The sequence below is a fragment of the Acomys russatus genome, chromosome 22, assembly GCF_903995435.1.
Source record: "Acomys russatus chromosome 22, mAcoRus1.1, whole genome shotgun sequence".
Classification (NCBI taxonomy): domain Eukaryota; kingdom Metazoa; phylum Chordata; class Mammalia; order Rodentia; family Muridae; genus Acomys; species Acomys russatus.
In genome coordinates, this window is record NC_067158.1 from 28,145,028 (window position 1) to 28,169,216 (window position 24,189).

General features: G+C 48.6%; 1 protein-coding gene across 7 annotated transcripts in view; it reads right to left on the reverse strand.

Annotated features, from left to right (window-relative positions):
* Positions 1-16,771: 16,771 nt before the first annotated feature.
* Positions 16,772-24,189, reverse strand: part of Kiaa0232 (KIAA0232 ortholog) — a 68,467-nt gene continuing 61,049 nt past the window's right edge. For 5 of the 7 annotated variants that reach the window (XM_051165007.1, XM_051165008.1, XM_051165009.1 and 2 more), the window contains 2 exons: positions 20,748-20,845; positions 16,772-19,048 (listed from right to left, as the gene is read on the reverse strand). In XM_051165007.1, coding sequence (XP_051020964.1) covers positions 18,869-19,048; positions 20,748-20,845 — 278 coding nt within the window. In that variant the 3' untranslated portion in view covers positions 16,772-18,868. The remainder of the gene's footprint in view (positions 19,049-20,747; positions 20,846-24,189) is intronic. The other 2 variants (XM_051165011.1, XM_051165012.1) reach the window with 1 other exon arrangement.

Here is a 24,189-nt window from a genome sequence, read left to right on the forward strand (position 1 = left end):
GGCACAAAACAGGTGTTCCGTTAGGACCCTCTAACCTCCCTTCCAGAGACACAGGGATCGTGTCTCCTGAACATAGATTCTCCCAACCTCCAAGAATGCCATCGACGCAGCAGCTGCATGAGCAAGTCACATCCACACCTGCCTTTACCTGGAGTCAGCCCTGGCATTGGCTAGCACAGCTCACCTCTGTGACTGAGGTTGATCTCCGCAACTTGGCAAGGCCACTTAGCCTAGGTGTCACCTCTCTATCCCATTGTCCCCAAGTCAGATTCTTCCCAGCCCCATCCAGCCTCCCATGCCACTGGCTCCTGGCCTAGCATGGTTTGGTTACAGTAACAGCAGGCCCACATGCCACCCTGGGACTCTGCTGACTCTGCCCAGTGTCTTCAGTCTGAGGGCCCTACAGAGCTCTTCCAAAACCCAATCTGTTCCCTCTCCATTCTGTTGGAGTGTTACCTCCTTTACCATGGTGACCACAGTTCTTAGACACAATGCTTGGAATTTGGATTTCTCTGCTTTTTTTTTTTCCACAGGGTTCCTCTGTGTAGCTTTGGCTGTCCTGGATTTGCTTTGTAGACCAGGCTGGCCTCGAACTCACAGCGATCTACCTGCCTCTAGAAACAAAAACTGCTAGTGGACTGGTGCTCAGCAACCTAAGGCAGACAGAGGGTGACAGCAGAACAGCATTAGGCCACCAGAGGAGCCACTGCAACCTACCATACCTTACTGCACTGGGACTCTTACACCAAGGCCTATCAATTAGAATTTTCCCTTTGTGGGGGTGTGGGTGTGGGTATCTGTATAGTCCTGGCTGTCCTGAAACTCATTCTGTAGACCTGGTTGGCCTTGAACTCAGGGATCTGTCCGCCTCCCAAGTCTTGGGATTAAAGGTATGCACCTGGCTGTCCTGGACTTTGTAGAGCAGACTGGCCTCGAACTCACAGCCATCTGCCTCCCTGTGCTTCTGGAGTGCTGGGATTAAAGGTAAGTACTACCACACCCTGATCCTCATTTTTTCTTTAACTAGTGTGGTTACCAGTTTCCCGGCCTATAAGAGATTTGAAGCAGCAAGATTCAGAGTCAGAACTCCAGCACAGCCCCATCAAAGGACACAATTGGGGATTTATTTAGGTCTCAGGACCCCTTCAGCTTGATGACATGTTTAAAGGAAGAATCTTGACAATGTTCAATATCACCTGCAAACTCGAGCTCTTTTGTAACAAAGCATCACCACGGTGTCATTTGCAGCAAAGAGGGACAGTGTAGATGCTACACAATACAATGACATACACAATCCAGAAAATTTGTAGGGGTGCAGCTGATGAGGAGGCATAATCTCAGATGGTCTGTGATACTACAGTAGGGTCACTGTGGCTGATAACAGTTTGCTTTTTTTTGTTTTGTTTTGTTTTTGTTTTTTAATGACAGGATCTCATGGAGCTCAACCCTGGCCTCAAAGTTGCTACCTAGATAAAGATGACTTTTAACTCCTGATACCCTTACCTCTACCTCCCCAGTGCTGGGATTACAGGAATGTGCTGCCACTTCAGCTTTAATAGTGTATATCTAAACAGTTGACTGAGAGGCCTTAGCCACCAATACAGAGGAATGAGGAGTGTGAGGTGATGGATGGTTCAACCCCTGGACAACTCTGTCAAATGCTTGTCAATGTACTTTGCGAACTCTCAGTGCCCCCGGGTAATGATATAACAGAGGAGTGCTGCCCAGATCTTTTCACAAATCTGAGTACAGTGTGGAGGAAGGGCTCACAACACGGAGGCTGACTATGATCAAAGGTTATGAAATGTGTACCATCCCTACAGATAGATGAATGAACAAGAGAGGTTGGGCTGGGGAAAGCTCAGTGGCCTGAGTTCAGTTCCAAGCATGAGACCGTGAGGAGATGAAGAAACAGCAGGCTGATGCCTGGCCATATCTGAGTGTCTTGGTCTGTCTGTCTGTCTGTCTGTCTGTCTGTCTGTCTGTCTTATTTATTTATTATATAGTATTCTGCCCATACATGAGCCAACAGGTCAGAAGAGGACACTAGATCTCATTATAGATGGCTTTGAGCCACCATGTGGTTGCTGGAAATTGAACTGAGAACCTTTGAAAGACAGTGCTCTTAACCTCTGAGCTATCTCTCCAGTCCTGTCCTGGGTCTCTTATATGTGTTATAACTTTTAAACTTCCCCATGGCCCATTATATGAACAGGAGAACATCTCTCCACGAAGCTTTCAGCCTTACAAGCCTAACGGCACTGGCTTCCCCTGGGAGTGAGGACTATCCAAGCAAGGTGACTGCTGGCTTGTGGGACCCCAGACTCTAGCCATTCTAGGAGTTTGGTGGTACCCACAGGCCACCTGACAGCCTCAATCCAGGCCGGGTTGCTTCACAACCCAAGGTCACCATATCCTGTGCACCACAAGTGATCGACAGAAAGACTACGTCACAACAGAAGGAATGAGTTCTCCCTAAGCCTTGCCTCATTAGCTGGGGCAGGTCAGAGATGTGGGGAGGGAGTGAGGTACAGACTGCTTGTGGCCAAGCTCAATGTTCACTAGAAAGTGACCATACTGGAGGCTCTAGCTAAGAAAGGGGGGCAGGGGTGCTCAGTGTCACAGCACACCAAAGTGGAATTGTCAGAACACCTTTGTTCTTTTTTTTTTTTTTTTTTTTTTTTTTTACTTTTATTGAATGTCTATGGTTTACACAATCATGCATCAAAATCCCTCTCCTCCCTCCAGTAAAATCAAACAAACAAAAAAATCTTGTCACAGAAGCTGTAGTAGTGTATCTCACAGTATAGCGTTTTGTTCACATATGTTTGCTTTCAAATGTTCATTGCTACAAGTCATGGGTCTGGTTGGAGGCCTACACTATCATTACTGGATCCTCACTGGGACTGCTGTCGGATATCCCATTGTTGCCGTGTGTCAAGGAGATTCTTAATCTTTGAATCTGCAGGTCTGGCCCCTTCATGTGTTCCAGTAGGTCATACATGGGGTAGATGTTGGGGTAAGGTTGACTCAGAGACCTGGATCAGGGCCTGCTCCCATGTCATCAGGGCAGGGAAGGCTCTCCTGCTCCCATGTCCATGGGACAGGGCCCGCTCTCCCACTCCCATGTCATCAGGGAAGGACCCACTCTCCTGCTCCCATGTCGTCATGGCAGGGCCAGCTGTTATCATGGCAGGGTCAGCTCTCCTGCCCCCACAGCTTTGTTCTTAAAAGCATCACCAAGCTGCCTCTGAGGCTTTGTTCACCAGGCCAAACCACCCTCCACACCCGCACAGGGATACAATGGGTCTCCTCAGAAGTGACAAGAACCCCCTCCTGTGCATACCCCCCCCCCCCCCCGTCCACCTGCTCATACCTCCCCAACCTCCCTCTTCACCTGAGTCCTTCGTCTTTAAATGAGTTGTGCATTGTGTCACCAGGCGCTGACGCTTTCAGAAAATCAGCCCTAACTCCCACCACCTGCATCCCTTCCAGAAGGGTACCCCTCCAAAGACCCTCTGCCGGCTCTATATGGCACGTGATGCTCAGCCTCCTTTATTGTCACAGACAAGAAACTAAAGCTCTCTGGGGAGCTTTCCCACACAAGGATGCCTGAAACCAGGATCCAGGGACTTGCAGAGAGCCAGCAGGCTGTGGTACTGTTAGCATAGTACCTGGCTGAATAGGTGGCTGCTGTGTCTTAAGCTGGAATCCCAGCTCTGGTATTTTGTGTGTGACGTTGGGCAAGTTATTCAGACTTTCTATACTTCAGAAGGGGTACACCGCCTGTTTCAGTTTAGGGGTGTTGCTCAATTCACTCAGAGGAGGTGGGGAGTGGATGCTGCCGTTCTTCAGGACCCCCTCCTACCTGTCTCACCCCAACCTCTCCCGTTTCTCACCCTCAAGCCTCTCCTTCAACACACTGCACATTATTTTTCCTGCCAATATCCCACATCCACCCTGCCCATGTACACCCATAGCTGGTTCCACCCGATGGAAATAGAGGCTGGGGTGCAAATATTCTTGGGGTTCTTGTCTCCTCTCTCGATAGATGCTGCCCCTTTTCTGTAGGGAAAAAGCAGACCTCAGCGTATCCAATCCTTAGGTCCAATCCTAAACCACCTAAAGTCATCGGACCTCCCTCCCTGACCACACCTCCATGAATACTCTCCCCCCCAACTCCTCCCTCCCTGACCACTCCTCCCTGATTCCTGCCACCCTGACCACTCCCCACTGACTCCAGCCACCCTGACCACTCCCCCTGACTCCTCCCTCCCTGACCACTCCCCCTGACTCCTCCCTCCCTGACCACTCCCCCCTGACTCCTGCCACTGCTTTCCTCCCTCTCCTCCACCTTTGTGCCAGAGGCTGTGTTAACACCAGAGATGGGAAAATGAGCAAAGGCCCAGGCCCCCTATTCACTCTTCAATCTCTAGGAACCTCTAGGACTACACCGTCCTCAGGGTTACATGCTTCTCTGGAGCACAAGAAAAGGGGAGTGACCTTTGTGTTTTGAGACAGGTTCTCCCTTATGTAACCCAGGCTGGACTGAACTTGCCACCTTCCTGCTTTCAGCCTCCTGAATGCTGAGTTTATACGCCTGTGTCACTGTGCTCTACTTTGGCCTCGTTTTAACGGAAAATGGAGATTCGGAGAAGAGGCCTTGGAAGGGTGAAGAACAAGCAGCCTGAGGAAGAAGGCGCGGGGCGGGGGGGGGGGGTGGCAATGAGGGGAGAGGGACGGTTTGCCAGTGTCTGGAACGCTCCCGATAGTATCAAGGAGCAGGGCAGGGCAGACCACGGGGACAGCCCATCGCCAAGAAGCTGCTGCTGTAGTTCCATCCACCCCATTGCCTCCAGAATGTTTTCAGGGCTCCCAGCTGTGGCCTTCCCTATAATTCTAGATAACCAAGGTTCACTGTAGCCCTAAAGCAGCCCCCAGCCTCCGCCAGTTCTGTTCCCACAGCCTGGGCCATCTCCTCACCAGCCCTGCCCTGTGGTACCCCTGGGTTGAGGAGGGGGGGCTTACACCTGGTAAATCCAGTTATTCCTATGCAGTTTGTGGCCCAATGCATCCTGGGCCCACCCCTCCCCCAACTGGCTCAATCAGAAACACCCACCAAATGACCACATCCTCCTCTTTTAAAACAGGGGCCAGGTGGATGCGGTACATGTGTTTAGTTCCAGCACTCTGGAGGCAGAGGCAGGAAGATCTCTGTGAGTTTGAGGCCAGCCTGGTCTACAAAGAGAGTTCAGGACAGCCAGGGCTCTGTTACACAGAGAAACGCCATCTCAAAAAGCACAAACAACAAACCAAAAGAAAAAAAAAATCTCAAAAACATGGAAAGGTACCCAAAAGCCACACCCAGCCCTCTGGCTTTCTCCTAGGCCACCCCTTTCCTGTTCTCCAGCCTGTACTAGCTGTCCCAGGCCTTTCATATTGTGCATTTTTGGAAAGAGGAAAATAAAATAATGACCGCTTCCTTCAGCTCTGAAGTCTCACTTCCAGACACCCCAAAGCCAGCCCTTTTGAGTTCCAAGCATCACTCAATAAACAGAAGCTAAGCTTACCCTAAGGGGAACCAGAGGAGGTAGACCTGATGCCAAGCACAGCTTGGTCTGGGTGTAGGAAGGTAAGAGAACAAGCCACTTACCTGGCCTCCTAAGAGGTTGCTAGCCCCTGGGAACAGCACAGTCTGGAACCTCCTGGCTGGTACCTGGGTTACTGCTCAATGCCAGCCTCTGCTGTTCAGCCTGCAGATGGGCTCTGCTGTCACATCCACTCCAGGAGAGAATCACACCGAGGCTCCCTCCCAACACCCCCTCCTGGCCCTCAGCCCGGCTTCTAGCCTTCCAGAAAGAGCCCTTGGCAGCACATATGCCAACTAGATACTACCCAGCTTCCCACAGCAGTGGTTATGGAATGGCCTGGCTTTCCTCTGCAGGGCCTGGAGACACCTGAAAGCTTTTGGCTTGGCTTTTCCCCTTTCCCCTCCACCAGCAGGTGTCAGCACAGCTCTATTAAAAAGGCTGTTGTTAGCGTCAGGTGTGATGGCGCACAACTGTAATCCCAGAGGAAGAGGCAGCCTGGTCTACAAAGAGTCCAGGACAGCCAAGACCACACAGAGTAGCTCTGTCTCAAAAAACTTAAAATAAATAAATAAATAAATAAATAATTTTTTTTTTTAGTTTGATTTTTGTTCGTTTTTGTTTTTCGAAACAGGGTTTCTCTGTGTTAGTGATCAGCCTGCCTCTGCCTCCTGAGTGCGGGGATTAAAGGCATGTGCCACCATATCTGGCAAATAAATTTTTTAAAAAGCCTGTTGTTTCACAAAGATACACCACCTTGTACAAGGTCATGGCCTAAGGAGCAACTCCATGCTGAGTCCAGGGCCAATTTGTGGGACCTTCACAGATGCTGGGACCCTTTCAGTTAGGGAAGATGAATAAGACAAAGGTCATCCCGAGGCCCAGGGCCTCCTTGTTCACAAGCTGGTTCTTTTCAGGGCTGACATAACGGCTCAGTGGGTAGAAGTGCTTGCTTCCAAGCCAGATGACCCATGCCTTTCTCACTGCTACATCTTCTTATCCTCACATCGGAGGGAGGGCTCAGCATGTGAATTTGGAAGGAGGAACACAGATGGAAAAGCTATCAATAAGAATACAATTGCTGGGCTGGAGAGATGGCTCAGAGGTTAAGAGCACCGTCTGCTCTTCCAAAGGTCCTGAGTTCAATTCCCAGCAACCATATGGTGGCTCACAACCATCTATAATGAGATCTGGTGCCCTCTTCTGGTGCAGGCAAAACACTGTATACATAATAAATAAATCTTTCAAAAAAAAAAAAAAAAAAAAAAAAAGAATGCAATTGCTGCCGGGCGCGGTGGCGCATGCCTTTAATCCCAGCACTCGGGAGGCAGAGGCAGATGGATCACTGTGAGTTCGAGGTCAGCCTGGTCTACAAAGCAAGTCCAGGACAGCCAAGGCTAACACAGAGAGATCCTGTGTCAAAAAACCAAAAAAAAAAAAAAAAAAACCAAAAAAAAAAAAAAAAAAGAAAAAGAAAAAAAAAAAAAAAGAAAAAAAAAAAAAAAGAAAGAAAGAAAGAAAGAAAGAAAGAAAAAGAATACAGTTGCTTTGTCAATACTGAGAGAATCAAGGCACCTGACCCATAGAGACCTGTCCACCCTGGAATAGGGCTTCCCTGGCAATGGATCCTGTGCCAAGTGTTAGTGTCCCAAGTGCGTATTACTCCTCTTGTCCACCTCCCCAATCCCCTCCTGGCCTCAGTGCCTTTGAATCCCCCTTAGATTCCCATGCTGTGCATGGTCCCATGGCAGTGACTGGCCAGCTCAGGCACACGGTGAGATTCTTTGAGAAGCCTATTACTTAAGTTGACAGAGTCACAGCTCCTGAGAGCAGCGATGGGAGGACCTATGCATAGAGCCGAATCAAGGCAGTGCATCAGATTTGCATGAGATGGTCCCATCCTCCCATGCAGATAAAGGCAGGGACCAGCTTCCACCTGCCCAGCACTCTGAAGGGGCAGCTTCGATGCACTCTGTGTTATTATTCTTGTATCTACTATTGGTTTTGCCATTGCAGAGAGACAAAAGACCTAGGGATTTCTTCTCTTGAAGTCTTTTCCTTGCCACGGTATTCCAGAGCACTCCTGGGGCAGGTACCCTCTTTCCTGTGCAGACAATAAACAGTGGTGTGCTTAATATAGGTCACCCCATCCCTACTGCAGGAGCTAGTAAGCTGCTTGGAACTCATTTTCAGGCCCCACCTGTGAACACACTGAGACACACATCCCCAGGGTATGCAGACAGGTGTCCAGCCTGAGATGCCAAGCAGCTGGAGGAAGCACACTCGCTCACGCTGTGGCCCTAAATTTGACTCAGCAGCTGGAGGCAGAGAACAGAAGGGAGCCTGGGTTCAGTTCAGTGAGGCGCAAGGTGCCTCAGAGGGACATAGACACTGATTCACCCTCCCAGAAGCACAGCTCCCTAAATCTGGAGGTTGGTGTGGCAAATGGCCTCCATATTTGGGAGAGGCTGACTGGGAGGTCGGTTGCTGCAGCTGCCTGACAACTGGGGTGGGGTGGGGTGGGACTCCCTGGAAGGGGCCACCTTTACAAGGGCCTGGTATACCCTCCCCTGGAGCCCAGGGGCTGGCGCTAGTCTGTGAGGGCAGAGCTGAGAGTGAGGCGGGATAGAACTCCTCCTGCTCCCGCGGGATGCTTCAGAACGCTGTTCTGTGGCAGGTCCAAACCTGCAGGCCCAGGCGGAACACCTTAAAGTGTGTCTCAGGACACATTACTACAGAGGACATCAAATACACTTAAAGTAGAGAGCAGAACGTTCACGCTCATGCTATGAAACACACAGAGCTCTGTTCACCTTTCGAGGGTACACATTTTTTTCTTTGCCTAAATTCTTCTAGGGCTCCCCTCAAGAGTTGCCAGTCCACAGGAAACACCTCCACTTTCCCCACAGGATCCCGAAGGAGGCAGATTTCCTAAACACAATCCCAACACTGCCAGCATACCCCAAGACATGGGACAGTCCTCTGCATCTTCTAAGATCCCAGTCACCTGCTTCTCCTGCTCCCCTCCTCCTGCTCCTCTGCCCTCCCCTCCTAGCCCTCTTAATCCTGTTCTCTCTGTCCTCCTCCTCTTCTTCACTCCTCTTTCTCCCTCCTGTGCCTCCTCTCTTGCTCCTTCTCACCCTCCTCTTCCTTTCTGATTTTCACTCTCCTCTTCCTCCCTCGTTTTTTCTCCTCATCCTTCTCTTCCTTCTTCCCCTGTTCTTTTTCCTTCTTTTTGTGGTATTGGAAAATAAGCCCAAATCCTTCTTGTTTATTATTTTTAAAGATTTCTGTATTTTAAAAACTATTTTTTTTTTAAGATTTATCTTTTTTATTATGTATACAGTCCTCTGCCTTCATGTACACCTGAAGGCCAGAAGAGGGCACCAGATCACATCATAGATGGTTGTGAGCCACCATGTGGTTGCTGGGAATTGAACTCAGGACCTTTGGAAGAGGAGTCAGTGCTCTTAACCTCTGAGCCATCTCTCCAGCCCTATGTTTATTATTTTTAATTGTGTGTGGTTTTATGCATGTGAATGAAGGTGTCCTCAGAAAGCTAGGGGTGTCAGATCCCCTGGAGCTGGAGTACAGATGTGGGAGTTGGGAACAGAACTTGAGTCTTCTAAAGAGCAGCAAATATTTTTGATCACTGAGCCATCTCTCTGGCCTCAAGACATTTTCATTTTTATGAGCTTGTTTTTCTTTCTTTCTCTCTTTCTAGAAAGAAACCTACAAGAAGAACACTATGACGGCCGGATCTGGGCCCAGGGGTTCTGCTCAAACTAAGGCACCAGCCAAGGACAATACGTGCAGTGAGCATCAAACCCCTACCCAGATCTAGCCAAGGGACAGGACATTCTCCACAGTTTAGTGGAGAGTGGGGACTGACTTTCACATGAACTCTGGTGCCTCATATTTGACCATGTCTCCTGAATGGGGAGGCCTGGTGGCACTCAGAGGAAGGATAGCAGGATACCAAGAAGATTCTTGATACCCTATGAGCATATACAGGGGGAAGAGGTCCCCCTCAGTCACAGTCAAAGGGGAGGGGAATAGGGTGAAAGCGGGAGGGAGGGAGGAATGGGAGGATACAAGGGATGAGATAACAATTGAGATGTAATATGAATGAATTAATAAAAAATTATAATGAAAAAAAAAAGGTTTCCTGGCTGGGTTGGTGCCCCATCCCTCTGATGGAAGGAAGCCTTGCATTATTAACAGAAAATTGGCAGTTCAAGATCCATATATCACATTATTAGGAGTCTTAGCTAGGGTCACCCTTGTAGATACCTAGGAGTTTCCACTGCACTAGATTTCTACCTTTTGAATAGGAATAGTAGTTAGAACAAGCAATTGAAAAGTGTCCTCTTGCCTATTTTTCCACCTTAATATTTTTTGTTGTCGCATAATACCTTCAAATTTTCACTCAACGCAAAAATGATCAATGGAGGTTCAGACCTCGCATACCAATATTTCACAGATCACCCAAGCAAAGTAGAAGATAAATCTCTAAGTGTTTTTCAGTGGTCCTGTGCTACACTTCCAAGTAGGTTAAATAAGATATTTGAAAGAATATTATGAATGTATATGAAATATAAGATAATTTGCTTCCAATTTCTATAAAGAATTGGTTTTGAACATTGGTGGTGATTATATTTAATAAGAAGGTTGCTTTTGGTGCTGGTAAGGATCATTTTCATAACATCAATACATAAGTATAGGAAGTCATTCCATTGTCTGGTATCTTTTTTAAATTTCCCTTTTCAGTTTTCATTGCATTAGTCCTTCATTGGCTCCATTAGACCTATTAAAATGTGTTTTATTTTTGAGACTATTGTGAATAGAATTGTTTCTCATATTTCTTTCTTCATATGCTTACCATTTGTATATGAAATGGTTGCTGATTTTTGTGTGGTAATTTTGTAACCTGCTACTGTGTTTAATGTGTTTACCAGCTGTAGGAGTTTTCTCATGGAGTCTAGGGTTTTTAATGCATAGGAAAATATTTGAAAATAAGAATACATTGACATGAGGCCAGAGAGATGGCTCAGAGGTTAAGAGCACTGACTGCTATTCCGGAGCTCCTGAGTTCAATTCCCAGCAACCACGTGGTGGATCAGAGCCACCTATAACGGTGCCCTCTACTGGACTGCAGGTGTACATGCAGACAGAACACTGTATACATAAAAATAAATAAATCTTTAAAAAAAGAATACATTAACTTCCTATTTTTCTATTTGTATTCATTTCTCTCCTTCACATATATTATTGCTCTAGGTAAAATTTCAAGTACTATATTGATCAGAATGTCAAGGAGTGGGCATCCATATCTTGCGGCTGGTTTGGTGGAAATGCTTTGAGATTTTCTCAGTATATCCAGATATTGGCTGTAGCCTTGTTGAACATTGTCTTTAATATGTTAAGCTATGCTCCCCCTATCCCTAGGCCCTCTAAGACTTTAAGAGATGTTGAATGTCATCAAAACTCTATTCTGAATCTAATGACATGATCAAGTGTTTCCTGTCTTTGAGTCCCTTTATGTGGTGGATTACATATATTTCATTTTTTTGCACATGTTGAATCACCTCTGTATCTTTAGGATGAAGCCAGCTTTATCATAGTGAATGATCTTTTGTTTGTGTTCTTGAATTTGGTTTTCAAGTATTTTATTGAGAATTTGGTGTTCATATTCATCACATATATACTGGCATATGATTATTCTTTGGTTTTTGGTTCCTTAGTTTTTATATACTTGCTTCATTAAAAGTATCTGGAACTGTTCTTTCATTTACAAATGTGTGGAATAATTTAAGGAGTATTTGTGTTTGTTCTTCACTGGTAGTCTTGTAGAATTCTGCAATAAATCTATCTTGGTTGGGAAAAAAAGATTTGTTTATTTTACGTATGTGTACTTTATCTGCATGTACATGTACCTGCCAGAAGAGGGCACCAGATCTCATTATGGATGGTTGTGAGCCACCATGTGGTTGGGGGTTGGGGGCGGGAATTGAACTCAGGACCACTGGAAGAGCAGACAGTGCTCTTAACCACTGTTCCATCTCTCCAGCCCTTTCAAGAATTTGTTTTGCTAAGTTGCCTAAGCAGGTTTAAGCACAGTATCTTCTTGCCATTCAGCTCTCAGTTGTCTCCTTCCCTTCCTCTCTCCCTCTTCTTTCTCTCTCTGGAGACAGGGTCTGCATCAGTTACTTTTCCATTGCTGTTATAAACACCACCACCAGAAGCAATTTAGGGAAGAGTTCAGCTTAAGGTTCTAGGAGTTCATAATGGGGCTGGGAGGGAGGGGTTGGGGGTGGCATGTCAGCAGGAGCAGAAAGCTGAGAGATTGCTCTCAACCACTCAACCAGTCAGGAAGCAGACAAGAGCAAACTGCAAGTATGGAGAGGCTCTAAGCTCCTATAGCTAATCCCTCAGGACCTGTGAGGCCAGCAGCTGGGGTGCAGGGTACAGAATGATGGCCCTGCCTCGCCTGGAAACTAGCTGGCTGAGTCCTGTGGACTTGAATGGGGGGGGGCGTACATTCCCTTCACTCCCCCCAATGGATCCCCTCACATCCCCCACAAATGAGAGGGATACAAAAGCATCCCAGCCACTGCCTACACAAGTCCTAAGGATGTCACTGGTGCACAGCAGTGGTTCTCAACCTGTCTGTCCTGGCTCCTTTAGGGACTGCACATTGGATATTTACATTATTATGATTCATAATGGTAGCAAAATTACAGTTATGAAGTAGCAATGAAATTATTTTATGGTTGGGGGCGGTCACCACAACATGAGGAACTGTATTAAAGGGTCACGGAATTAGGAAGGTTGAGAACCACTGCTTTAGAAGCCTGTGGGGCTGTAATGGGCCAAGATTGATGGAGAGTCAAGGAGAGTTTCAGCCCAGAACACCTCAATACGAGAACTGCAAGTGTTTGCTCCCTCCCCTCTCCCAACCTGGCACCAGGAAGTTGGCTGCCTTACTACCAACCCTGGTGAGAATTAACTACCCTGGCAGTTATCAGGCCTCACTCCTTGTTTGCCCTTATAAGGTTTTTTCCTTGGAATCCTTAACCCCTCACCCCCACCCTCAAGTGTGAAGATGAAATATTTTTCAACACCCCTGTTCTGGCCACACAAACCTTGTCCCAGAGATCCTGCCCATCACCCCAGGGGCATAAATGTCCCCTGCACCCCCAAGACCAAACCAGTTCTCTGAAGCTGTTCGTGTGTGTGTGTGTGTGTGTGTGCGCGCGCGCGCGCATTGCACCCACCCACCCTGGTGACACTTCCCTCCTTCCAGCCCAGCCTGGTGCACAATGGGCTGGCTATCCCGAGGCACAGAAGTGGACAGGGAAGGGCAGAAGACTACCAGGACATTTTCTTACTCTCCCCACCTGAGCTAAGATCCCTAACCAACCCTGGAGGGTTGTGAAAGCATGCAAAAGCATCTCAGCAGCCGGGGACACTCCAACTCTCTTCCTGTTTCTCCTCCCCACCCCACCCCCGCCTGACTGAAGCCAGGCACATGTAGAATTTAAAGATTCTGAGGATTCCCAGCTCCCAAGGAAGCATAGTGATGAGGCAGAAGAGCACTGCCAGCAGGTAAAGGCTCCTGGGGGGGGGGGGGGCTTGGGAAGGGATGCCACTGAGATCAGCTCCAGAGTGTACCCGCTGCACCATTCCCATACAACTGGCAGAGCCCTGCCCTTTCCAGCAGTTGCCACTCTACACACTGTCCTCCTGTAGTCAAACTTGGGCAGAGTGAACATGACCAGACCAGGCCTTGGGTCCGAGTGCACAAAGGCCTGATGGGTATGGTTAGTTTGCAATGGGATGACATCAGTGACCACATGGAAGCAGACCGTGAGCACAGCCACACCAAGAGTCATCAGAGCCAGCTACTCACTCCACAGTAGCTTCCCCTCTACTGGCCTTTCAGCCTGGGGTTGTGGTAGGTTCTTTCAACACCATGTCCTCAGTAAAGGAATGATGCCCGTCTGTCTACGAAGGCAGTGGGCCCTGCCCTTTCTGCATTTTCTCAGCAAACAGGAGTCCAGCACTGCTGCCTTTCAGTTCCCAACCTGTGGTCTCCTGGAGGTGCACACACAGTAAAGTTCCTTGAGCCCTTGAGGGAGACCTATACCCCAATTCTCTGCCAGCACTGGTGGGATGCTTTCCAGCTTGGAGGTATAACCCTGTGCTTGAGACTCTAGGGAGCCACCGCAGCTCCTCAGTCTCAGAACCTGCTGAGGACAAGGGTGGGCATACAAGTCGGATCTCCCTTGTGCACCTAGTTAGAGCAGAGCACTGGTGGGAAGATGGGGTGCAGGACAGGAGCATTACTGGCCCCCTTGGATAAGGAGTATAGAAAGGGCAAGTAGTGCTTGGGGGGAGGGGAAGACAGCTGGGAGGGCAGGGCTCTTCCCACCATGCCATTCCAGGGCCAGAGCACCCCTATGACATGGGCTCCTGGTCTTTGGCTTGTCCTGAAAACCAACATCCTTGGCAGCTTTGGTAAGGGCTTTTCTTTTCTTTTTTGATTTTTCTGAGATAGGCTTTCTCCATGTAGCCTTGGCTGTACTGGACTTGCTTTGTAGACCAGGCTGGCCTGGAACTCACATTGATCCACCTGCTTCTGCCTCCTGAGTGCTGGGATTAAAGATGTGAGCCACAACACCCAGCTTTGGTAAGGGCTTTTCAACTAACCTTCAAGACAGTCTAGAAGATTGCTTCCATCTGTGACAAGACCTGTAGGGATATAAGGCCTTCCCCACCCCTGGGGCTCCAAGTGGTACTTGGATTGTGGTACAGGTACCACCAGGCTGTGCCACTCTCCACAATGGCATGGGGTTCTGAGCTCCTCTGCCTTCCAGCATGCTACCAATCAGGGACAATCAGAGGAGCCACTGAATATGGCCTGTCAAGGGCCTGAGCTGACCAAAATCATTACTACATGACCTCTGTGGGGCCTGACCTCTGTCAGCTCTGAGTTCTATGGAGATGGAGGGCATGGCTCTGCAGGTGGTCTGGAGTTACAGATCTCAAAAGTACCCTTGAAAGACTGTTACCACAGAAAGTGAGACAAGCCAGGAGCTGGTGAGTCTCTCCTGCTGCCCACTCACGTGGCAATTTGCCCTCTGCAGTCTTGTCATGACCAGTTTCCCCTCAAGGAACCAGCAGACCAACCACAAGAACTTGGTACGGCTCTCTGGGGCAGCAATGTCTTGGTAACCTTTGTGTTTTACTGTGAAATGTGGCTGGACTCTTCTGACAAGGGACTCCCATAAGACCTGTGGATACAATGCTGGGCTCAGCTTAGGGTGATGGGGCCGGGACTCCTGGGCACAATATCCTTGCAAATAGGCTGGAGACACTAACAGGAACCAGAAGTGGGCTGCCTGGCAGAAACTGGCCAACTCCCTCACACATGCATGAACTGGGACAAGGCAGTTTTGGCTTGTTAAATACACCGGAGCTGCAGCAGAGGCTAGTCTTGAACTCACCAGGCACAAGATCTTGAGCAAGCATCTAGTAACCTCACCACACCTCAGTCTTCTTGGCCACATGGTATGTTTACGCTAGAACACTGAGCCCTAGCACAAGCTGGTGCAGTCAGTGCCACTGGAGCAGTCAGTGACTGCTGGTCTTACCATGTGAGGTAACTATTTTGAAAATGCTCAAGAGCCTGCAGTGCAAGGCAGTGCTGGGCCAGCAGAGCTTCCTGGTCTTGCTGCTTTCAACAGTGCCAACCTGGGTACACACCTGATGAACAGCTTCCAGGGGCCCAGCCATACTTTGTTTCTAAGCCCCTGGATAGAAGCAGATTGTGGGGAGCTGTAATTGGCCACTTACCAAGCGTCTAGAACCCAGCGTGTGATGCTCACAATGTCAGAGACAACAGCACGGGTGACCACAGAAGTGGCCAGTTGCTTAGACAAAAGAGGCGGAGACCGTTATGCTCTCCGAACACTGGGCTGGGCTGGTCACACTCCCAAAGATGGTGCAGGGGGAAGCTGGCTAACTGCTGTTCATATAGGGAGCATCTGTGAAGCACCTGAGCTGACGATCTGTGCAAAACCCCACAAAAAACAAAGGGGCAGTCAGCATAGCCTTTGGGCACATCTGTGCTCAGGGCAAGCCAACAGGGAAAGGAACTTAGTGACATCACGGAGTGTGCCTATTGGGTGGGTGTCCAGGAAGGATGTCTTGCTCTTAGTCCCCCACTGAGCACTCGGAGCACTCCTGAGGAAGACACAATTGCAACGACTCTAAGCTTGGCCAGAGCTACAGGCCTGAGAGGGAGTTTAGTAGGAATCCTTCCCACCTAAGCCCAGGGAGGAAAAAAGCAGTGGGGCAGCTTGTTTCAGTCCCCAAAGGCATCCACAAGGTGTCACTGCAAAGCCAGGGGCTTTATATAACTGTGGCTGAGGATGAGCTGTGAAAAACTGAAGCAGAATCATTACTCAGTGGTAGAGGCAGGACAATCAGTAGCTAGGAAGTTCAAGATCAGTGTGGGTTACAGGAGACACTGTCAACAAAGAAACACAAAGGAGCGCTGTACATCAGTCAGTGAGGATCCTGGTCAATCGTGGTGGGTAATATGCTGTGATGCTGCAGTTCTGACTGCAGACACACAGGGATTCTCAAGTGTCAGGGCAGGCTGGGTGGTCATGTGTGCATGCACACCTAGAGATGGGTACCTACAGGAACATGCATGGTCACAGTGAGTTTTCCTTCATATTGTTTCAAACACTAACTTTCTGTTTACTGCTATTGTGCATATACATATATGTGTGTGTGTATTATTGTATATACACACATACATAAATACATGTGTGTGTGAGTACAGCATTCAGAAGTCAGAGGACAACTTTGTAGGGTCGTCATCTCCTTCCATCTTTCCATGGACTCTGGTGAATAAACTCCACTCTGAGGCTGGCACAGTAAGCACCTTTCCTACCAAGCCCTCCTCAGCTGGTTGCCTAGCAGGCCCCACCTACTTGCTTTCCCAGCTCTGGGGAGTTAGCTAGGGGAGGCTAACTGGTGGGGGAGAGGTGGGGGGTAGGGGGGGGGGGGGGGATGGAGGTGGGAATCTAGCTTTCTCTTATTCTTCTCAGTTAAGAGGAGGCTGTGTCTTCATTTTTAAAATTTTCTGTGATAAATAAAAAACAACAAACATTTTTCAAATTTTTATTTGGTGTTAACTCCACAAGAAAACAAAACAAAACAAAACAAAAAAATCAGTTACTCTGGTGTACGTGAAATCAGAACAATACAACCACGGAAAAAAACCTCAGCCCAGGAATGGAGCTGATACTTCAGTGCTACGGATATGCAACACGCTTCATACCACAGTGCGTTTCAGCGTTTGCCAACTTTTTTTTTTTTAATGCTTTTTTGTGATCATCCATTCATGAAACTAAAACCACACTTCAATCCTGTGCCAGAGCTCTGGGCTTCAGGCACTTAACTACAAAAAGAAACCAAACACAGACTGTAGTCATCTCTTTGCCTTTGATGACCCACCACATCCCCTGTGGGGGGCCTCTCCCCACAGCTGAGGGGGGAGGTGTCTTTGCTACCTGGAACCCTTTCCTGGTGAACATTGGCTGTCCAGGTCACCCAAGCTCATGGCTGAGTATAAAAATCATTTGGTCATAGCAACAATTTCTAGGGTAATCGTGACTGCATTGATCTTAGGAATTTAAAACTTCCGATCCTTTTTGCCTTTGATGATAGGTTATACTTCAGTGCAGATGTTAATCAAATTTTAGGAAGCTCCAGAAGAAAAAAAGTACATAAAACTTATCTGATGTCTGTAAATAAATTAAGAGCAACATGAAACCTTCCACATGCACACACGCACACACAAGCCACCATAAAGTATCAGAGGATGTGCTGTGTGAAAACAAGCTTAAGGTGGCAAGACGCCCCAGGCAGCAAGCCAGGCTCCCCATGACGAGGCCACGCAGAACTGCAGAGACTGCACAGCCTTCATGATGTTTCCTGTGTTCCTGAGAAACAGGCAACAGGCTCAAGAACTACCAGCAGGGCCTGAGGGGCAGTTCCACTACTTCAGACCTCTCAGCCGTTTCTGATGTTCTGGACATGCTGAACTCATGTCACAGTCAAGGTGTTTTTAAAAACAAGTTGGTTGAAAGAGAAAAATAATTTTGGATGTTCAGGCTTTACACAATTGACCCTCCTAGCACCCGTGACAGTGCTGCAAGAGAGAGCTTAGATGCAACTGTGTGAGGTGTGCTGCCAGCCTGCTTTACCAAGTCACATGAGAAGATGGTCAGAATAGCAGTCACACAGGTGTGTGGGAAATTCCTCTACCCACCCCAGCCCACCACAAGCAGAACTTGCCCACAACATTCTCTCAAACACAAAATGAGATACAAGCTATTCTACATCACAGCCACAAGAGCAGCTAGCTGCAGCAGCCAAAGATTTCTTTGGGGGTAATGAGGTGGCCTCACTGCATGTTAACTCTTTTTAAGTTCATTTGGAGACTTCAGTTCAATGTAGTCACCAGAAAGTAATTTGCAGGTAAGGTCCTCAAACTATGTGCTGGAAAGGCAGCTCAGAGGGCCCTGCTTCAGCTGCTATGGATGCACTGCAGTAGCAGGACTCACCCATCCACCAACCACCCCACGCCTCAAATCCTTGGCTTCTTCAGCTAGCAAGAAAGTCACAAGCCACAGTATCTTCCATGGTACTGTAGGGGATCCTAAAAGAGAGCACAGTATTCTGTAAGTCTCTAAAGCACACCCTTGTGTTCCTACAGCAGTGTCCACGGGATCTTCTGAATGGGCCTGCAGATGAGTCACCACGCTCCCCTCCGCCTTCAGCAAGGCTCTGACCCACCGCAGGGGAGGACTGATCTCCGGGCTCAGAGAACAGAGCTAGAGTCTCTGGACGGTGGCAGTTGTTGCCACAGTGCTGACAAGGTGATGGCGACACAGCCGCCAGAGGGAGGCCTGCAGCTGCGATGCAGAAGCGGAACGCGCTAGGACAAGCACATGCACACCCATTCCTCCCTGGACAGCACAGTCTAGTCTACTTCAGAGAGCAAGAACTTAACAGCTTGGAAACAAATCTTCAACAGGACAGCTGTCCTCAACGCTAAAAGAAGCAAGAAGAGAAAGGTAACCACTGATGCGGATCAGTTAATCGAAGAAGAAACCTAAGTTGCTGCTTTAGACTAACAGGCCTCCCAGAAGGCAATTTCCCATGAAAGCGGTTTCAGTGACCGGTACTACTCTGCAGGGTCAGAGATGTGTTCGGGAGAAGAGCTGCTCTCTCCTGGGGCCCACCCACTCTCCGCCGGCTTCAGAGCCTGTGTCGCCCGTGTCAGAGCTGGTGCTGGAACACATCTTCCTGTGGAGGCCATTTGATTTTGCCTCAGAACCTCTCTCTCCTGTGCATCTTGCTTCATAAACAGAAGACACCTACGATTTAAGAAACAATTTTCAATACACCAAAAATCAAACAATCCACCCCAAAGCCAAATCTATTCATTGACAGAGATGAAGACACAATCACTAATATCTCCTATAGAGAGCTACAAAGTTGTGAAGTTGCACTATTCCAAAGGGAACTGCTTCTCTTTTGTCCTTGAAGGGTCCAATCCCAATTCTGCACCTCTAGTCACAAGAATCTGTGTGACTATGCTAGGGTAGGACAAAAGAACTTAACTTTCAACAAGTCTTTGAGTATCTGGTTCACGGTGACCCATAAAGCCTTGCACTGGCTCCCATGGGAAGACAGACGTGGTCATGCCCATGGGGTTCACAGTTCCAGCAGACAAAAAAACCAAAGGACATAGCTTCAGACTGCAGACATGAGGGTAACTGGTTGAGGGGCACTCTGGACAGGAGCAGAGCACTCCAGAAGGTGGCACTCATGAGCAAAGACTGGAGCCCTGCACTGCAGTTTCAGCACCACCTAGTGTGTGTGGTGCTTACAGAAAGGCTGGCATCTGGGGACAATAGTAGCCCTTTCACCAGTTACAGCAACCAGCCACACTTCCCAGTGTATCACGACATCCACCACCAGCACTGCCCCATCACAGTCCCAGTTTCTGAGCCCAAGGCAGAAGCACAGAAAAGCCATGTGAGAGCAAAGCACAGACAGGCTTCTAGGCAAGAAGGGGGTCTGCATTTCTTCCAAGTGCACAGCGTAGGAGTATGGGTCCTACAGCCAGATTGTAGGGCCAGCACCCATGTCTGTGTTCCATCTCCGGATGCCTCCACGTTGTACCCTGCAGTGGGTATGCCAAGAATACTTAGTGCAAAGGGGTGTTTCGAGGTCACTGTCTTGCTGAATGGAGATGATTGTCAAGGACAAGCAGAAGCAAGGACGAGAAAGGCTGTGGCTGCTGTTGAGGAGTGGCAGTGGTCTGAACCACGTGGAAAGGATGGCCCATGTGGAGGAAAGAGGTGGATGGAAAGTGGAGGTGAGGTGCATTAACAAGCTGGCAGACACACTGCATGTAGAGGTGAGAGGAAGAGCCACGTGGTGGGGTAGCTATTCCCTGAGGGTGGGAGGCGATAGAAAGGCCTTGCATGTGGGCCTAGACACATTAACCCACCTGATAGGTCAGTGGGACTAGTGCCACATGGTGCTTTAGTAAATTCTTACAGAGCTTCAGCTAACATTGATAACTGAGAAGAAAATGTGTTTCCTTCAATTTACTGGTCTTAACCTGACTAACAGTGGAAGGCCTGAGACTGAGCTTGGTCTTGAATGTGCCTTCATGGTGCTCAGAGGCTTGTTCGGGAGACAGAAGTATCTGAGATGGTGGGACTCCACCCAGAGAGTGCATAAGAGCACAGAAAGTGCAGGGCCTGTCTCACACAGGCTGGGAAAGTACACTGGGAGGAAGATGTTGCTCTGGGATTTTGAACAAGGAGCAACAGGCTTGGCACAGCACTTAAACCCCCTGTGCCAGCAGCTGGAGGGACATCAGGAGCTCTTCATGATGGTCTGGCAAATGGTCAGGGGCTGGGGGTGGGGTGAGGCAGACCCAAAGGAAGGGCCAAGAGGAGAAAGGCAGCACCCAAGGGTCTGGGGAATGCGGGCCAGGGTTGGGTTATAGAACTCCCAAGTTTGTGACTAGAGTGGCGGGGAGGAGGACAGTCCACTTACCCTATTAAAATCTAACAGACGCTCTTCACGACTGGGTGTCTCTTTAGCATCTGGATACTCTTCTATACCATTCTCTCCCTTGGCATTTGTATAACATTCTTATCATTTTGAATGAGAAGGGAAAAGAGGGAAAGGGGGAAATTCAATTAAGACAGTTGAAACACACACCCTCACTTCACCTCACAGAAAAGCTAGGCCTCCCCACCCTCTGGAGGTTTAGGTTGTCACTGAAAGAACAGCCAGCCTGGAGTGTATGAGAAAACATGATGCCAACTGAAAACTTTCAGCCACAAGTATGTAATGAATAATAATAAAAAAACAGGTCAGCATAAGCATATTCTACTGTAAAAATTACCTCAACAATTCAACAAATGTATACACAGACCTACGATGTGATGGTCCTAGGACACAGGGGAAAGACCTGCAAGGCCCATGCTCTCGAGTTGAGTGTCAAGGGGAGGGAGATGAACGATGCACCACAGATATGCTCATGGAACAGGAGCAGAGCTTCCAAACAGGCAGCCCATTGGGAAAGCAAAGCAGGTCAACAGCTCTCTCTAACTCAACATCATGCCACCACAGTCTGTAACACTTGTGCACTAGGCAAAGGTGGCACGCATGGTCCAGTTGGCCAAGGCCCACGGAATGAGAAAGCAATGTAGACTAGAGTTAGAGGAATTCATCCACCAGCATGTTCAGCTGTGCTTCACGCATGCTGAATTTTATTCAGCCACCTGGGGAACTCGAAGAAGCCCAGGCTCCAGCAGACTGACCCTCAGTCCTTCTGAGAAGCTTCCAGGTAGTTCCTAAGCACAGCCCTATACCGAGCCCAGCCGGTAACTGGAGCCACAGAGGATGGGGACTCCAGGCAGGCTAGTTTGGACCTGGCTCTGCTTTCTAGGGTTACAAGACAGGTGTCAATGGGATGCTATAGCTTCTGTGTGCCAGAGACATAAAGGACAAGGCCAGCCGAAATGAATGCCACAACTCCTGGGCACCAAGTAGAGACTTTGCTTGCCATGTGGGTATTCTCCATAACTACCAGCCCTGGCTATTACTTCAATAACCCTGGCTGTGAGTAACAAAGGCCATGGTAGATAACAGGTTCTGTTCCTTATCTGTGACATGATTTTCCAAGCCACACACCCCACCACACACCATTCTCTTAAAAGAGGTGCTACATGAGAAGTGGGCAGATATACCAACATCTTCCATAGCCACTAAGCCAGAACACAGGCTCTGGGAGGGCTGGGAGGCCACTGTACTGTGATGGAGAGGGCCTCCTCTCATCCCACTCATTCTACACACATACACACAGCAGGGCCAGCAGAGGGGCTGTGGCAGGGAAGGAACGCTACTGGATAAAAGCACGTCCCTCTGCATACCTTCATGCAGAGGTTTGGCAAAGAAATATGCTGAGCTCATCCCATGTTTCTTGTAATGCTCCTGGTGACAGCTACTGTTTGTTGAGCAATCACTGCATCAGGGTTAGAAATAGGCACCTTGCTGCTGAAGAGGCATCTTTATTCCTCACAATAATCCCAATAGGGATGGCCTCCTTTTTACAAATACAAACACCAGAGCACAGAAAGGCCCAGCAGCTATGCACAGAGGCACTAGGGTCCAGCTCAGCCTTGCTCTGCCAGACTGGGCCCTCATTACAGTCTGTGCTGCTCCCCAAGGGTCTCACTCCATACAGCCTGGACAACACATGTCAATAACCAACTGGCCTCCAAAGCACAGAAGAGATGGAGTGAAAGTACTGGGGAATGCCACCAGGCCCTCTGTAGTCTCTACCCCGGGCTGGACTTGTCCCTACCACACTCCTGTACCAAGTCATCTTTGCCAGCCAAATTTCTGCCTACTCAGCAGCCAATGCTTTTTTGCCCCACATTGCCCCTACAGCCCCAGATGCTATGCTGGCCTATACCCTACCCCCATTCCCACTCAAGGGACACTCATCCTGGACAGGCAGTTGTCTGTACTTCCCCAGAACAGCACTCTGCTCAAAGATATACACACAGCACCAGTGCTTGGGTACGGGCTCTCAGCAGAACATACCATTTCCTCACCAGACTCAACAAGGGGATGCGCAGAGTTCTAGTTAGCCAGTGCCCAGAGCAGCATACACTGGTTACTAACCATTTCTAATACTAGATGCTTCAGGGACGCCTTGTCCCTTTGAGGGGGTGAGTAGCGGTTGTCTTCTTGCATAACCTCCATGTGAGGCTACAGACAACTGGCAGAACAAAAGAATGCTTCACACTGTCACTGCAAGGGAGCTTCACGGGGATCAGACTCACAGCTGTCATTCAGAAGCCTGGCTACCACTCTTTCTCCTCCAAGCTTCTCTGTGCACCGTTTCACATACACATACAAAAGCATACATACAGCCATTCACTGACACCTGTCAACAGACTGGACATCCAGGATTCAGAGCTGAGCTGAGAGTTGGAACTGGGTTCCTACTAATGAACAACAAAATGAACCAAGCTAAGAAGTATGAACTTAGTATTTTTAAAAATCATTCCCAAAGCTGTGGCACATGCCTGTAATCCCAGCACTCGGGAGGAGGCAGTGGCAGGCAGATCTCTGTGAGTTCGAGGCCAGCCTGGTCTACAAAGAAAGTCCAGGACAGCCAAGGCTACACAGAGAAACCCTGTCTCAAGAAAAAGAAACATCAAAAAACCATCCCTGGCCAGGCATGGTGACATACGCCTTTAATCCCAGCCCTTTGGAGGCAGAGGCAGATGGATTGCTGTGAGTTCGAGGCCAGCCTGGTCTACAAAGTGAGTCCAGGACAGCCAAGGCTAGACAGGGAAATTCTGTCTCGAAAAACTGAAAAACAAAAACAAACAAACAAAAAAAAGCCAAAACAAAACAAAAAAAAATCATGTCCAAAGAAGTAGCTTTTTGCTACATGGTTATATTCCTCTTCCTCCTCTAGCTTTTTTGGAGGAGGGGCTTCTGAGGCACATCTCTGAGGATTTCTGACCTGTACTGTTGGCTGTACCTATGTCTTAAAGTAATCCAGCTCACAGACTGGTCACTCAGAAGGTTGCATTATACTCCTATGGTCCTGGCATTCTACTTGGTAAACTAGAACTGTACTCAACACCCTTCTCTCTAAGTCAGTGGTTCTCAACCTTCCTAACGCTGCAACCCTTTAATACAGTTCCTCATGTTGTGGTGACCCCAACCATGACATCAGTTCATTGCTACTTCACAACTCACGGCTTGAGAACCACTGCTTTAGAGCCTCCCCTAACTCCCTCCTCTTGGTCACACCTCAGCTTCAGGGCAGGTGCAACCACTACAGAATCTCCCCACGCTGTCCCCATTTCCTAATGCTCCAGTACAATTTCACCTCTGTTGCTGCTGCAAGTCTTCAGCACACATCTGACCTGAACACCCTTCAGACAAGTCCTTTCCACAGTCAGCC